Raw genomic sequence first — 16459 nt, 5'->3', positions numbered from 1 at the left:
GATCCCACTGCTCCAGCACCTTCCTTTTCACATTCCCAAGGCCTTCCCACCCTCCTGGGGGGAAAAAGTACAAATTAAAAACTTTCATATTCTTCTTCCTGTCATTTTGAGCAGGAAAACTCCTTGCTCCATCGGTCCAGCAGCTGAGAGTGGATTGTTTTGTTATATTCAGGTTGTGCCTGCTGGAGAAACAAACATGCTGGGAGGGGAATTCTTTAATGAGAAATCCTAATTAAACTGGAAAAAGAAGTGCTTGTTCCTTCTGCACAGAGAGAGAAAAACAAACAGCGTTTCTTCGGGCTGGGTCAGTCCTGCAGAGGGAACCATGGCAGCCCAGGGAGCTGGAATACCATGGATGCAATCCAGGCTTTATCCAGAAATTCCCAATTTAATGGGCAAAGAACAGCCAAGGTTCCTGGTTTCATTCTCTTTCTTCCAGAAAGGAAAAGAAATCCCCTTGGCCCCCATGTGGTTCCTCATGCCTCGGCCATCCCCATTCCCTGGATCCCACACCCTGCCCTGGGCTGCTCCGGCTTCTCTCCACTGCTCCCCTCATTAAACACAAGTAGTGGGGTGTGTGGCAAGAGATTAATTCCCAGTGACTTCCCAGCCCTGTGCTTCCACTGGAATAATGGGGAGGAAAGATTAAAATCAGCTTTCTGCTCTGGGATGGCTCCTAGGGAGCAGCTGTTCCTGGGGGCAGAGGAGTTGATTGTGTTTTCTCTCCGTTAGTGTGAGACCCAAGAAAAACAACTGGACCAGGTCAATTAATGCCAGGCCCCTGCCCGGGCTCGGTCACTGTCACTGGGATCTGTCACCTCCGTGGGCACCTGGATGTGAGGAGCAGAGGGAAGTGGGAGCAAGATGCTGGATCTGTGCCTCACCAGCAGCTCAGCCTTTGGGAGGAGTGGGAATGAGAGAAGAGGAATTTGGGATTGGCTGGATTGGCTGCACATCATGGCCTGGGCAGGCTCGTGGTGGGAAAGGTGGGATCTGACACGTCCCATTCACCTGGGAGCTGTCACCTGGGAGCCATGAACTGGGACCCCATCCCTTGAGGATCCATGGACTGTGACCCAGTCCCTCAAGGATCGATGAACTGGGACCCCATCCCTTGAGGATCCATGGGCTGGGACCCCAATCCCTTGAGGATCCATGGACTGTGACCCCAGTGCTTGAGGATCCATGAACTGTGACCCCAATCCCTTGAGGATCCATGAACTGTGACCCCAGTGCTTGAGGATCCATGGGCTGGGACCCCAATCCCTTGAGGATCCATGGGCTGGGACCCCATCCCTCAAGGATCCCTTGAACTCATCCCTTGAAGACCATGAAAGGGGCAGGTCCTGGGAAGGGGCAACAGGTCCTTCCCTGGGCTCCAGCAGGAGCTGGTGGCTTTCATGGCACTGCTGGGCAGAACAGGAGCAATTCCAGTGAAATTGCTTTTTATCGAGGAGTGCATCATCCAAAAGGGAAGATCGAGGGCACTTTGTAGGGCAGAGGAGTGGAGTGTAATCCACTTCACCCTGCCCTCCTCCTGGGAGCAGGGAATGAATTATTAACGGAATTTATTGCTTCTATTTCCTCATCCCAAGGTACTCACATGGGGAAGCAGGGAAATGGAACTGGAGCTGTGGCTCTCACCACACACAGCAGTTACTGCAGGAAAAATTATTGATCAGGAGATTTTTATCTCAGGAAAAACCTCAGGAGGAAATTGGCTCCAGCTGAGTCTGTGTCCAAGATGCTGCTGGGTTTGTTTGTAAGCCAGATCCCAAACCAGCATCCCACTGCTGCAGCCAAGCCGGGATCCTGCAGTGAGGAATTCTGTGCCCTTCCCTGCCAGTGATGGCCCTGCCTCCCTGCAGTATTTTGGGGAGGGATGCCAGGCATTTGGGAGGCTGAGCATCCACCTTCTCCCTCCAGGACTAAAATCCTTTGGGGTTTCCCTGAAACCTCTCCTGGAAACAAACCCAAGCACAAACCAAGGCTTGCTCAAGGCAGAAGGGAAAAGAAAGGACACAATTCCCAGTAGTAAAGGGCAGGTAACACAGAGGTAACAAGTGACAGCAGAGGTAAAAAGTGACCACGGAGGAAGCAGCTCAAGAGGGAGGACAAAAAACCAAAGGCAGCAGGAAGAGAGGAAATCCAGCTACATGCAGGAAATCCTGGGGGATTCCCAGCCCAGAGTGGAGGGGAGCACGTGGCTCCTGGCCCAGCTGGCTCCGTTCCTCCCCTCTGCTCCTCCCTGCACGTTTGAAGCTGGAAATCCCATCACAAAGCACGTGGATCCGTTTGGTTTTTCCGCCTCAGCCTCCTGCACAGAACAGGGGCCGGGAGCATCTCGAGCCAGCAGTGCCACAGGAATTGTCCCGTGAAGGTCCTTGGCTCTGGGTCCCTGGGCGGGGATGGGCGGGTTTGCAATCCCACTGCTGCCTCAGCTGCTGTTTTCATTCCCACCAACACCCACACAAGCAGCAGCCCTGGCCCTGGGATGGGATGTCCCTGGAGCCACTCGGGCTCCATCCCCTCCCGGGAGCTCTCCTGGCCCAGCCGTGAGCTCACTGGGGACACGATGGGTTTGGCTCCAGGCGCTGCCATCCGTGAGGAGCTTCCACCATTCCAGACCAGCTCACCTGCCCCATGGCAATAGAAGCCCTGGAGATGCCCGGTTTTGGGGTGCCCCAGGGCCAGGAGCAGCAACAACCCGGTCCTGGTCCAGCCCCTCTCCCAGCCCCAGCAAAGAGGCACCGAGACACTCCCAAGTTAAACTCTCCATTTATTGGAACCTTTTACAAAAAACTCAACATTGTGCTCGTGTCCAAGGAGTGTTCTTTGTCTCTCAGTTCCTGTTGGATTTGAAATCCCGGCGCTCACGGCACCGTCGGCACAAGGGGAGGGCAGGGGCCGTGTGACACGGGCGGGGCCGGGGCCGTGTCACCTCAGTCGTTGCTATTTACAGCGGGAATGGCCTCGCTCCGTGCCCGGGGAAAGCAGCAGAAACTCTGGAACCGGGAGAAGGTGCAGCTGCCAAGAGCCCTTCCCGTCTCCTCAGGGTTGGGGTGGTGGAGGCCGCGTGCCCCAGGAGCTGGGATGGATCGTACAACCAAACCTGAGCTTCGGAGTGACCCTGGGATGCCCTGAAAATCCCGGGAGAACGAGGAGTGGTAGCAAGGAAGGATGTTTGGGATGGTGGCACGGGCGGGAGCGCTCTCTGGAAAAGCCCCTCTCCTCCCTGGTGGTGGAGGAAAGCCTCAGGACAGCTCAGGTCCCGGCGTGCCTCAGGAGCAGGAAGCTGGGCTGTGAATCCCAATCCTGTTCTCCAGGGGTTTCAGTGGCTATTTGGGATGATTTGGGAAAGAGCCACAGCAGCAGGACGGGAGGGACAGCACCAGCCCTGCGGGTGGGGAAGATGTTCCTGCTGGCATTTCATTTCCTCACAGAATTCCATCCCTCCCAACGCTGCTGCTGCCTGGATGCCCCCCTGGAGCATCCTCTTTCCCACTTCACTCCCAAATAATTCCCTTCGGGGGCGCTCAGCAAGGAGGAATCCATCCCACAACACGCACGGAGATCCCACTGCACATCCCTGCTCTGCCTCGATGCACAGGGGGATCCCCCCAACAAAAAAAACACCTTGGGAAAAAGGCCAAAGAGCCTGGGAGGAACAACAGTTGGATTTGCTCTGCTGATCTCTTATCTCAACTGGCCTCGAATCAAAACACAGCAAGGGAAAGCAGAATTCCCAGCCAGGGGCTCCAACATCCCGAGCATCCCGAGCCCCACAACACGCTCAGCAATGCCAGCACTTCCCATCCCATCCGTGTTCCCCCAGGCTCTCACTGGAATGACCCTTCGGATTTTGGAAAGCCTGAAGGCTGCAGAGCAGTGCCTGTGTTCAGATGAAGTGCAGTCCATGCCCACGGGAGAGCTGGGAAGGCAGAGCTGGCCCCGGTCTGGGCTGTACCGGAGCCACGGCATCGCTGCTGACGAACCCCCACTAACGAGGGCGGAATTAAAGCCGTGGCAGAGGAGCTCAGGCCCCTCGGGAACGCTGGAGCTGGTGCAGCTCCTGACCGCTGCCACATCTCCACTCTGGGCAGGGGCAGGGAATCCTTCCTGGTATTCCAGGGCCTCGCAGGAGTCTCCAATGGCATTTTTAAGGAGACTGTGAGACTTCACGTGCTGTTTTGGGCATCTGATGTTAAAACCAAAAGGGAATGAAAAGGGGAAAAAACCCACAGGACAAGATTCCTTGATCCGTGTTTTGCTGCGGTCAGTAGTGCTGGTGAAGGCACAAGCCACGGGCTCGGCTGGGAACAGGCTGCTCCTTCCCTCCCCTTCCCAAGGAGGAAGTGTCAGTGCTGATAGGAAAACCTGGTGAGAGGAGTTTGGAGAGGCCCTAGAATGTGGTGCAGGAGGAGCATGGACAAGGGCTGAGCTTGGGATTGAGCCCAGGAGCTGCTGCTGGACCATCCTGCTCCCACACACCAGAGGCAACATCCTGCTGTGGGGTGCTGGGCCAGGACAGCCAGGGACATGGAGGTGACCACACAAGTGTCACCTTCCCACCCACCCAGCAAGAGCTTCTCCAGGCTGCTCACAAACACCTGGGATGTGCTGAGGGAGAACATCCCAAGCTGTGCCCTTCCCTCCTGCGCTCCCCTCCTGTCCAGCTGCGACTGCAGCAGGAGGTGGGCTGGTCACAGGTGTAACAGCGTTTTGCTCTGGGGGAGAGGAAGCAGCTCCAAACCCACGCTGTGAACGCGATCCCAGCAGCATCACGATGGAAACCTCCTGCTGGGATTAACCCTCGGACACAGCCCGAAGCCAGGGCATGAGGACGGGGTGGGGGTTAAGGCAGTTGTGCTGAGGCCCACGGCAAAACCAACACGGGCACGTTTCGCTCTGGGATGGGGATGAGGCAGAGCGGGAACTGCGGCTCTGACACACCCAGGCTGGGCTGACCACGGAGAAGGGTCAGAGCCTCCGGGAGCCTGGAGCACCCCCAGCCCTGGCTGTGCTGCAGGTGGACCTTCCCCAAGCCCAAACACGCTCCCTGTCTCTAGAGGATCAGCAGGACAAGGTGGGAAAAGACACTGAAACAGCAGCAACTGAACCCCCCGAGCTGCAGCACAGGAACGGTGCCAGAGCTGGAGCCGGGAAGGACCCTCCAGGCCGGCCTTGCCCCTGTCTGAGGGCTCAGGGTGGGGAGAAGAGCAGAGCAGAGCAAAGGGCTCCTCACCAGGTGACACCTGAGAGGCCTCAGTAGCAGCCACAGGGCCAGAGAAGCCAGGATCTGGTGTGCGGGAAGGGCTGTGCCACGGGAGGAAGCACAGCGCTGGTGACAGGAGCTGCCCTGATGCTGCACCCAAACACCTCCAACCTGGCCTTGCCATGGTGCCCTCGGATGGGCTGAAGGTCCAGAGGGGGAAATGGGGTGGGGAGAGGGGAGGGAAAAGAAAAGAAAACAAAAAAGCGCCTCACGAGGCAAATCTAAAACACTTTCATTTAAATAACAATAATTATAATTAAAAAGAACGGCTGCCCTTGGCTAGCGGAGGGGCAGAGCCAGTGGCCAGCGAGCCATTCCTCAGTGTACGATCCATGGCAGTGTCCTCACAGGAGCCGTGGGATCCCGTTCCCTGTCCTGGTGAGCCGCTGGGGGAGCGCAGGGAAGGAGGGAAGTGCCCGTCCCAATCCAGGCCGCCCCGTTTGCCTGCGGGAGCGAGGCCGGAGTCCACGGCCAACGGCCCCAACAAACCAGCCCCGTGCCAGCCTCTCCCGCCTCCGGCCAGAGCTGGGAGCGGGGAATGTCCAGCTGCTCCTGTTTCTAGATGAACTTGAAGCATTTGGTCTTGTCGTGGGGCAGGCGGGTCTTGAAGAGGACCGAGTCGACGCGGAACTGGGTGTAGAGCAGGGGCATGTACCCGTACACCTTCACGAAGAAGTTGATGCACTTGTGCCGCTCGTGGAAGTGGGAATCATCGTGGGAGAGCGCCTGGGGGCAGCCGGGGCAGCGGAACGTCCAGCGGGAGGTCACCTGCCAGGGAGGGACAGAGGTGTCAGTGCCACGCTGCCCACAGGGCCCGGCCCGGGGCACTGCGAGGGGAGCTGGGATACGGGTGGGATCTCGGGATGGACTGAGCTGGAAGGGACCTCAGCTCATCCAGTCCCACCCCCTGCCATGGGCAGGGGACACCTCCCACTATCCCAGGTTGTTCCAAGCCTCGTCCAGCCTGGCCTTGGGCACTCCCAGGGATCCAGGGGCAGCCACAGCTTCTCTGGGAGTTCCAGCCCAGCCCCTCCCCACCCTCACAGCCAGGAATTCCTTCCCAATATCCCATCTATCCCTGCCCTCTGGCACTGGGAAGCCATTCCCTGTGTCCTGTCCCTCCAGGCCTTGTCCCAAGTCCCTCTCCAGCTCTCCTGGAGCCCATTTAGGCCCTGAAAGAGGCTCTGAGCTCTGCCTGGATCCTTCTCCAGGTGAACACCCCCAGCTCTCCCAGCCCAACTCTAGGGCAGAGATCACCTTTCACCAGACACAGAATTCAGTCTGATTTAATCTTCCAATATCAAACCTCAATTCACCTGCTCTGTGGCAGGGATTTGGCTGATTCCGAAGGCTGAGCTTTTCCACTGGAGCTGCATTTCCCTGGAGCAGAGCAGCCCCTGACACAGCACTCACTTCCCAGGCACAGCTTCTCCAGCAATGCCAACCCCGGGACAATGCCCTGGCTCCGGTGCTTTACCTTTATGGGAGGTTTCCTGGTCAGGTGGGACACCAGGAAGTTCATGGCGATGTCCTCGCAGTTGATGTACTCGTCCACCATGTCCCGGATGGCCTGGGGCATCACGTAGGAGTACAGGTACGCGTAGTACTGGGAACGGGGAAAGGCACAGCGTTCTCCAGGTGATACCAACACATGGGACATTTGGGATGTGTCTGACTCACAACTCAGGGATCCCAGGGGAGATTCCCCATAATGGAGTTAATCCCGCACCAAGATCCTCTGGAGCCACAGCAGCAGCAGATCTCCCACAGCCACCACCCTCTCCCTGAATCCCCAGCTCCTGTAACCTCAGAAATCGAGGAATGGGGATTGCAGCCCCCTCAGATCCTGCTCTCTACTGCTGTGGGGTCAGTATGGCAGGAAGAGCCACTGGATACCCTTCCCAGTGCACTCAGGACCAGGTTCTGGCCGTGTTCCAGTTTGGAGAAAGTGAGGGAAAAGGAGCAGAGAGCTCCCACGTTTGTCCTTAAAAACCCACAACCCCCCAGAGCTGCAGCCTCGGGTGGCTGCGAGCAGGAAGGGGCAGCTCCGGGGATGTCTCACCTTGTGGAAGAAGGCAGCACCAGTGAGCACCATGGAGAGCTCACAGGAGTAGTTGGAATTGTAGAGCCAGGACTGGTGGGGGATGTCCCAGGCGTGGTAGCGCCCCGGGAAGCCCACGATGCGATCCCTGGCCTCTCTCCACACCCTGCAAACACAAAACTGTCCGTGAGACACGGAGCTGGGAGCCTGTCCCGAGGGGCTGCAAGGGATGGAGGCGTCTCTACATGAAGAGGTTTGGCCACTGCTTATCCAAGGAATGCCCAAAAGGAAAAAGTGTTAAAATGTGCTCCTCTCCTAGAGCACAGCCGAGTGCACAGGGAAAGTTCCTAATCCATAAATCAGGGATTTTGTAGCTCATCAGGGCTGTTCTGGAGGTTTAAAAGAAAACTAAGGCCAGAGCAGCCCAGGCTCTGCCTGGGAGGAGCCCAACATCTCCTGGCCTCTTCCCCAAATCCCTGGGACTTTCCGTCTCCCAGCAGCTCTGTAAAGCCAGGATAACATCAATCTCCCTTAAAGAAAGCTTCAAGACCAGGCTGGATGGGGCTTGGAGAACCTGGGATAGGGGAAGCTGTCCCTGCCCATGGCAGGGGTGGCACTGGCTGAGCTTTAAGGTCCCTTCCAACCCAAACCATTCCACGACTCTGTGATTCCAGAATTCTGTGGAAAGCTGCTGAGATGCTGAGGGCCCCGGCATCTCCTGAGGGATGACCTGGATTGCCAAACTGCCAGCTCCTCATCCCAAACCGCAGCTTCCCGGGCTCTGGCCACACAGGAGAAGCCTCCAGGGCCCTGAGTGCCCCCCTCACCCCAACACGTGCTCACAGTCCAGCCTTGGGAATGAAATCCTGAGGTTTGAACGTGGGAGTGTGGGATTGCTTAATATTCTGCTCTCCTCTGCAGCTCACGCTCCTCCAGAGAAATCCCCCAGGAGAGCTGCAGCACTGGCAGGAATAATTAAGGAAGAAGTCAGTGCCTAATGCCTAACCTGGGAAACAAATCCAGCTTCCACAGGCAGGGGTGCTGCCTTCCTTTGGATCGTTCACTCCCACCTCCCTGCTGCTCAGTGCCCAAGCTGTGACTCCACACTGCGTGAGAGAACTCCCTGTGCACACAGAAGGGTTTTCCCTTCTTCCCAGGCACAGAACTGGGCAGAAAGTGGCCTGTTTGGTTTTTTTTCTCTCATGTCCATGGAAATTCTTCCCATGAGCCCTGTTCCTGGAGAGCTACAGGAGGAGAGCAGCTGAGGAGACCGAGATTTCCCTGAGCTTTCCTCACACTTGTGGAGCACAGACGTGTTTGTTGTTCAATCCTCTGCTCCAATTAATGAAACTCCAAGATAACCTGGTAATGAATCCGGAGAAATCTGCACCACCAGCAGCTTCCCTGGCTCCCTGCTCCCCCCAGCACTTGTTTGCTGCAGTTCCTGTCAGTCCAGGGTGATTGTTTAGAAAAGCTGGAAGTCAAAACCACTTTTCCCTTTCACTTCTCCCACATCTTCGCTTTCCGACGAACGTGACACTTCTTCCTTCCCAGCTCAGCCACAAAAAGCAGGATTTCTCTGGAGAATCGTTCTGGGGGTGCTCAGGGAGCTGCCTCCAGCTCCCTCCTGAGTGGCAAACAGGGAAGAACGAGGCTTTTGGCCCCAAGAATCAAAGGCTGGAGCAAAGTTTCACAAAGCACAGTTGTTGTGGGCAGAGGTTCACTCCAGTGCCAAGACTCCAGCAATTCCTGGGAATGTGTTAACAGAGGGAGGCTTTGTGGGAACAGGGTGTCTGTAAGCAGGGATCTGAGTGAGAATAACACAGGGCACTTACAACCTTCATTTGATGCTCTCCAGGGCTAATCAGCAAAACCTCGGCCAGGCGAAGGAAAACAGAGACCAAAAAAAGGGGGAAAACAGCCCAGTTCAGATAAAGAGCCTGGAATGGGGCAGGGAAGGGAAGCCAGGAATCCTGACGCCTCCTCCTGCACTTTAATCCCTCTCACACCTCGTTTCTCATCTCTCTGAGGGAGCCTGGTGGGTTTCCAGGCATTTTGTGCCTTTTAATCCTCCTCCCAAGCAGATTTTGGTCCCTGCCTCCCACCCCCAGGCAGCTGCGGAGTGTTCTCCGGCTGGGAATCGCAGTCCCTGCTCCTGGTGCCACCCTCCCTCCCAGCTCCTGGCAGGCAGGGAGGTTTGGATGCAGGAGCTGCAGGAGCAGCTGGCACAAACCTCCCCCAGCAGGAGCCCCCTCATTGCCATGATCAGGAAGCTTTTGCCAGGGAAAAGTCAAGGGAAAGCTGGAAGCTGGAACAGAGCAAGGGTGGGAGCGAGAGCACCCCGCACCTGCCTTTGCTGGGTGACATCTGCCTTCACCTGCTCTGCAGGAGAAAATGCCCAAAGAACTGTCACAGCCCAGAGTCACACGGAGCAGAGGGTGGCAGCCACCACCAGCACGTGAACATCAGGTGCTGGGGCAGCCAAGAACATCCCAGCCTTGCCTGTGGCACACGGATGGAGTGCAATGGCCTCTGCGATTTGTTTCCCGGTCTCTGTCCACCCTAGGAAGCCACAAAACCATTCAGGGAGCGTTACCAGCACAGCAAGAGCTGAAGAGTTGGGTTAAGCAGTGTGGGAAGTGGGGTTTCCTGGACAACCTGGGATCGGCTTCCCCACCCCATCAGCGCGTGTTTCTCCAGCACACGGAGTTGGGAAGCCACGGGGAGAGATGTGCCAGCCCTAACTGTGCCCCTGAGCAGCTCCTGGCTGTGGGGAGGAGCAGTCCGTGGCCGGGGCCGCGCGGGGAGGGCGCTCACCGGAAGCCGAACATGATCTCGTCGTGGCGCAGGTGGGCGTCGTCGTCGATGGACAGGATGGCCTCGGTGTCGATCTCGTCCCAGGGCAGGAAGCGGTTGTTCAGGCTGTTCTTCTCCGTGCGGACGACCTGTGGGGTGCGAGTGACGTTCACGGGGCTGCAGGGCCCAGGGGTGGGGTTTGGGGGCTGGGGCTGTGCCAGCTGTGGTGGCCCTGGGATGGGGAATGCTTTCCAGGCACAAAGCATCGGCTCAGCCCAGCGCCAGCTCCAGCAATTCCCCTCATCCCCAGCCATACACATGTAAAATCTACTGAATTTCTCCCTCTTCCAAAAATCATGGAATAGAATCATGGAGTTGGACGGAACACACCAGGGTCATCCAGGCCAACTCCTGGGCCTGCACAGATACCCCAACAATCCCACCCTGTGCATCCCTGAGAGCAGTGTCCAAACACTCCTGGAGCTCTGGCAGCCTTGGGAATGTCACCATTCCCTGGGGAGCTGTTCCAGTGCCCAAACACCCTCTGGGAAAAAAACCTTTTCCTAAAATCCAGCCTAACCCTCCCTTGACATCCCCATCCACCCTGGATCCTTGCCCCGGCTCTTACACTTTCAGCCTCCCCTGGCTGATCCAAAGTCACTCCACCCATCCCATATTTCCCATCCCATTCAATCCCTCCAGTCATTTCCCTGTCTCTGCTCTGAACAATCTCTGTTCAAAAATTAAGCCCAGCCTGGTGAAAAGACCGAAGCATCACGGCAGTAGGACTCCATTAAGCAAGATTACATTTGATCCCACAGAAAAGCCCATGCTGAAACCATTAACAGTGGAAATATTTGTATCGGGATCTGCGTGACAGCTGGGATGATTCAATTCCCATGGAAAGCCAGTCTTGGAGCTTTCATCCATCGATAGCTCCGGGGGGGATGGAATATTCGCCAGGAACACGTGGAATATTCCACTGAGGAGCCATCAAAAGCACCAACAATTTACTGCAGATGAGCAAACTGGGCAGCTCTGGGCTATGGAAAAGCAGGGCCAGAGGGGAGCCGGCAGCATTCCCACCCGGGGAGCTCCATTAGGACATGGAAAAAGCAGGGAAAATGTCGGCACAGGAATTTCTGATCCTTCCCCTTCCCAAGGTGGAGAAGCATCACAAAACTCGGCTTAGTGTTTGGCTTGGCTGAAGGGTTATCCAGAGCCAGCAGATGCTCCCAGGGGTTTCTTCTCTGCCTGGGAACTGCTGGAAAAGAGGATGCAGGAATCACAGCGAGAATAGGGGGTGAGGAGGGAAGCAGGAGGAGGCAACTCTGCACTCCGTGTTCAGCTCTGGGGTCTGCAGCACAGGAAGGATGTGGATCTGCTGGAGTGAGTCCAGCCTGGAGAAGAGAAGGATCCAGGGAGACCTCAGAGCCCCTTCCAGGGCCTAAAGGGGCTCCAGGAGAGCTGGAGAGGGACTTGGGACAAGGGCTGGAGGGACAGGACACAGGGAATGGCTTCCTGTGGGATATGCCCAGCCACTGCCCTGGAGGGATGTCTGCTGAGATGAGAGATTTCGCAACCGCCCAGCAGGACTCCCTGGAAAGGACTTTTGAGTCATGGTGAGGAAAAGTAGACCCACAATCCTTTGGGATACCCTATGCAGATCATTCTGTAACCCATTGCTCTATCCCAGACCCTCTGTAATCCATTGGTCCCCTTGCTGATCCCCTGTACCCCTATAAAAGAAGACCAGCTCGCCTCTGTAGGAGGAAGAGCTCGTCCCTGGCTTCCCTTCGCCGGAGGGAACCCACAATAAAGCTACCTTCGTGCAGAACCAGCCACACGGGCCTTCTCGTCTCTCTCTGGTCTGGTTTGGCCTAGAGGCTGCTCTGCAGAGCTGAGCTGGAATCACGAGCTGATATCACTAAAGAGCTGACAGCTTCTGCAAGGGCTCCTCTGCCAGCAGCTGAGAGGAAGACACCGGACCTCGGGCAGGCGATTCCTTTCGGGACCATCTCCCCGGACCGGTCATCTCTTCCTGGGTCACGGCCACGGACCCCACCACCAGCTGTAATAGCTTCCCACTGCCAGAGGGCAGGGATGGATGGGATACTGGGAAGGAATTCCTGGCTGTGAGGGTGGGGAGGCCCTGGCACAGGGTGCCCAGAGCAGCTGTGGCTGCCCCTGGATCCCTGGAAGTGTCCAAGGCCAGGTTGGACACTGGGGCTTGGAGCAGCCTGGCACAGTGGAAGGTGTCCCTGCCTGTGGCAGGGGTGGCACTGAAAGAGCTTTAAGTCCCCTTCCAACCCAACCCATCCTGGGATTCCATGGTCTTGGCAATGGGGATGTTTCTGGGGGACTCCCTCAACGCGGAAGCTTTGCAGGTCTGGAAGTGCCGGTATCCAGCACTTCCCAGGAGCCAGGGCAGTATTTCCCAGGAAACAGGGCCCTCCTGCCTTCACCTGGGAGCAGTGAAGATTTCAGTGGCCTGGAAACCAATACATCCCAGGGAAAAACCTGGCAAACTTTACAGATTGACTCGTTTTCCCAAAATCTGCTGAATGAGGCAACTGCTGTCCATTGAGGAAGCGACTGCCTGAAACCTCTGGAATTTGGGAACCCCAGAGCACAGAGAGATCTGGCAGTAATCCCTTCCCTAAGGAGAAGGATGCTACAAGGAGCCGGATGCCTCCAAGCCAGGATAAGCACATTCCTCACACCAGCTCCAGCAAAACTTAGAAGCAACTGCTGCGTTTGATGCCTTGTTTCCAAAGGAACTATCCTGAATTTCAGCACTTGGGATGCACTTAACTGCCAGCAGACACTGTTCAGTGGCTTTTGTAATTCCCAGGGGTGACTAATCTGAGGAAGAGCACAGGGATGTCCAGGCAGCCGTCTGGGATGGAAAGGATGAGGCTGAGATCAAACCCTTCCTCCCATTTCTCCATCCCTCTGAGATGGTTCAAGGCCAGGCTTTGATCCTGACCGTGTCCAGCACATCCCAGGGCTGCAGAAATGAGGGAATCGTGTTCTGGACAGAAGAGAAAACTCTTGAGAAAGCTAAAAGCGAATTTTTGGAGACTTCCCTGCTTTAAGACAAGCAACTCATCTTGTAAAAACAGGGGCAGAGAGGGGCAATGGGGGGAGAGTTTGATTCAGGGACTTGAAGTATTTTTCTCTCTTCTGAAGTGTTTAAATTTCCATGGGTCTCTAAACCCACCGGATTTCTTGGGCATGAAACGGGCATTGTGGGCACAAGTGGACTCAGAAGCTGATTAGGACAGGTGAGGAAAGTCCTTGCATCCCTGGAAGTGTCCCAGGCCAGGTTGGACAGGGCTTGGAGCAACGTGGGATAGTGGGAGGTGTCCGGTCCATGGCAGGGGGTGGAATGGGCTGAGCTTTAAGGTCCTTTCCCACCCAAACCATTCTGGAATTCTCCAAGTCACCTCCATTAACCTCCTGTGTGCTCCAGGTCAGTGGAGCTGTCACTGGGAGCAGCATCTCCCCCAGGGAGGTGTCCTGTCCCCACCTGGGGACACTGAGAGTGGGAGAATTCCCCTTCCTCTGCCACATTCCCTCTCAAACGTCAACACTGCTCCTTGGGAATTATCAGCCTTCAGCTCCCACCCGCTGCCCTGGGTGGGCCTCACCCCCCAGAAGAGCCCATAGGTGCCATAACCAACCCCTCTCTGTCCTTTTTCAGACACTGAGGTCTCAATCCCTCCCCTGGCGCTGCTTCTCCCGCCCTTCCATCATTTGAATGACCGATTTTGCCACAACTTTGTTCCTTAATGGTCTCGAGCCAACAGCTCTGTCAAAACCCAAGGAAAAATGTTCCCTCAGCAAAGCTGAAAGGCTCTGGCAGAACAGGGAGTCAGCATTTCTCCTTTCCAAGGAGATTCAGTGAGGAGGACACGAAATCAGCCAGAGAACAAGAGAGACCCCAGCTCATCACCAAAACACCACCTTCCCTCACAGCAAGGACTCCAAACAGCGAGCAGAGCACCAGTGGTGGGACCTGCACCAAAGTCCAACCCCTCCAGGCTCAAAAACACCCCAGACTGTGCCCTGCTCGCCTTATTGTGGTTATTTTTGACTTTTGTTTGGGAATAATCCTCTTTAAAACACTTTGCCATCAGCTCAGTGGCCCAGAGCTCGAAACCGTGAACCTCCTGAGCAGTTTGCAAAGTTTGGAGACAACATACAAGATCTAAAATGCCTCCAAGCACCCAACAGACCACACTAGAAGCTGCTTCTTTTTTTAGCAAATGAATTCAAGTTGATTCAGTCCCACAACGTGGGATTTGCTTGACTCAAGGAGCACAAAACCCCACAGCTCCATGAAATCCATTTGCTCCCGGTGTTCGGTGTTCGCAGACACGTTGGACAAATGGATCTTAAAAAACCTTAGAGAAAACTAAAGCAGAGCATAAACCCAGAGTCTGTCTAGCAATCATGTCCTTTTACCAATACTTTAAAAGAGGTTTTTATACATAAACACAAAAAAGGCAGCAAAATCAATATCTTCCAGCAATCTCCTCGCTAGTGAGGCTTCACGCTTGAGCTTTAAATGAAGTGTCACGTGTAATTCGATGGTGAAAACATGAGGAACGTCCGTGCCCTTGGACAAGTTTTGACAGCTCAACTTAGAGAACTGGGTTGATTCCTGGGCAAAGAGCAAACTCTGCAAGAAACCGGGCACCTCGCTGCTCACATCCCGTCTCTGTGAGGGGGAAAAAGCCTGAAGGATGCCCTGAGGAGAGCTGGATAATTTGGGGAGACAGTGAATGAGCTCTCAGGAAAAGGATCCGTTTCCATCTTTCCCAAAGATGAGCAATTCTACCCAAATGGGCTGGGGGAAGAGAGCAGAGTGGGGTGGGGACACCACGTGCTCCCCTTGCTTCACCGAGGAACGGGCAGGATTCAGATCCTCTCCGTGAAGGAAAGGGATAATGCAAATCCCGGATCATGGGTGACCAGTGTGACCAGCCCAGACCTGGGACTTGGCTCCAGAGGTGCCACTGCTGTCCCCACCCATCAAGGACGGCCACATGTGGGAGGTGATGATCTTCATCCTGCCCACATCCCACATCCTCGTTCCCAGCTGAGCAGGCTACTTCCCATCCTCCTTTCTCTCTGCAGAAAGCACACGGGAAGCCAAGGCTTCTCCAGCTCTCCCATGTGAACATGTGGGACACAAATCAATTAAAAATCAGCCAGTCTAGGCTTAATAGAGGTCAGGGAGGACTCTGTTGGAGGACTTTGGGAGATGGCAAACTCTAGGAAAAGGGAACAATGACTCATTGTTCCAAGTATCCCTGAAGCCACCCTGTCACATACATCTATTTTCAACTCCTAGTTTGGCCAAAGTCAGGCATCTTTTGATTAAGAAAGTTGCCTGGATCAGCACTTGAGACCCACAGACTGAGATACACCAGGGTCCCTTCCCTCTTCACCTCAGGCACAAGCACTGGGATTATTTGCAAGGCTCCCTGGAAGGAGGGAAGGGTGTGCAGATCCATAAACAGGATAAATCACATCCTTCATTACCACAGCCGACTCCATTCCCGCTCCCTCTGCAGCTGAGGTGTGAGATCAGACTGGCCCTTGCTGCTCTGCAAATGCAGCCAGAGATGGGGATGGGGAAGAGAAGAACTCTGCCTAGTCCCACCAAACAGCATCCTCCTGGAAGCTGTGGAATTTTTTGGAAGTGAAGCTGTCAGAACGAGTTTGCACTGAGCCAAGCAACAAATGTGGGATGTGAGGCAGGGACAAAGCACACGGCCTCAGGCTGGGTAAAAGGAGGAATTTCTTCATGAAAAGGGTAGTCAGGTACTGGCAGGGGCTGCCCAGGGACGTGTTGGAATCCCCATCCCTGGAGGTGTCCAAGGAAGGACTGGAGGTGGCACTCAGTGCTCTGGGCTGGGGACAAGGTGGGGATCGGGCACAGCTTGGACTCGATGGCCCTGAATCATTCCAACCTGAATGATTTTGTGACTCTCTCAACATCCTGGCTACAGCAGGAATTCTGGCATTGGATAAGGCTCCATATGGGAACTCCACACCTGAGGCTCCCTTTGCTAAAGATGACTTTGATCCTGATGTCTCTGAGCTCTGTGTTACCGCCTCTCACTTTGTGGAAGGAGAGAAGAGGCTGATCCTGGGCACGTTGGCTCCATGACAAGCAGCCAGGCTCTCTGCCAGGACAGGTGCCAAGGAGAAGCCAAAGCAGCTGCTGCCATCACTGCAGATGCCACCCAAAAACTCTGCAGCCCATTCCCAGTGAGATGCCATTGGAGTAAATCTCATGAGTCTGACCAAGGCCACATTTTTAACTCGATTTT

The 16459-nt window shown here is 55.5% G+C and overlaps 1 protein-coding gene across 5 annotated transcripts in view; it reads right to left on the bottom strand.

Annotated features, from left to right (window-relative positions):
• Nucleotides 1-2761: 2761 nt before the first annotated feature.
• Nucleotides 2762-16459, bottom strand: part of EXTL3 (exostosin like glycosyltransferase 3) — a 137432-nt gene continuing 123734 nt past the window's right edge. For all 5 annotated transcript variants that reach the window (XM_042032752.1, XM_042032751.1, XM_042032750.1 and 2 more), the window contains 4 exons: nt 10134-10261; nt 7338-7482; nt 6753-6881; nt 2762-6043 (listed from right to left, as the gene is read on the bottom strand). In XM_042032752.1, coding sequence (XP_041888686.1) covers nt 5834-6043; nt 6753-6881; nt 7338-7482; nt 10134-10261 — 612 coding nt within the window. In that variant the 3' untranslated portion in view covers nt 2762-5833. The remainder of the gene's footprint in view (nt 6044-6752; nt 6882-7337; nt 7483-10133; nt 10262-16459) is intronic.

Source organism: Corvus kubaryi, unplaced genomic scaffold (assembly GCF_017639235.1).
Source record: "Corvus kubaryi isolate FWS band 111438036 unplaced genomic scaffold, C.kubaryi_AGA036_p1.0 37354, whole genome shotgun sequence".
In the NCBI taxonomy this organism is placed as follows: domain Eukaryota; kingdom Metazoa; phylum Chordata; class Aves; order Passeriformes; family Corvidae; genus Corvus; species Corvus kubaryi.
Note: the sequence above shows the minus strand (reverse complement) of the source record. Positions and strands in the feature narration are given on the sequence as shown.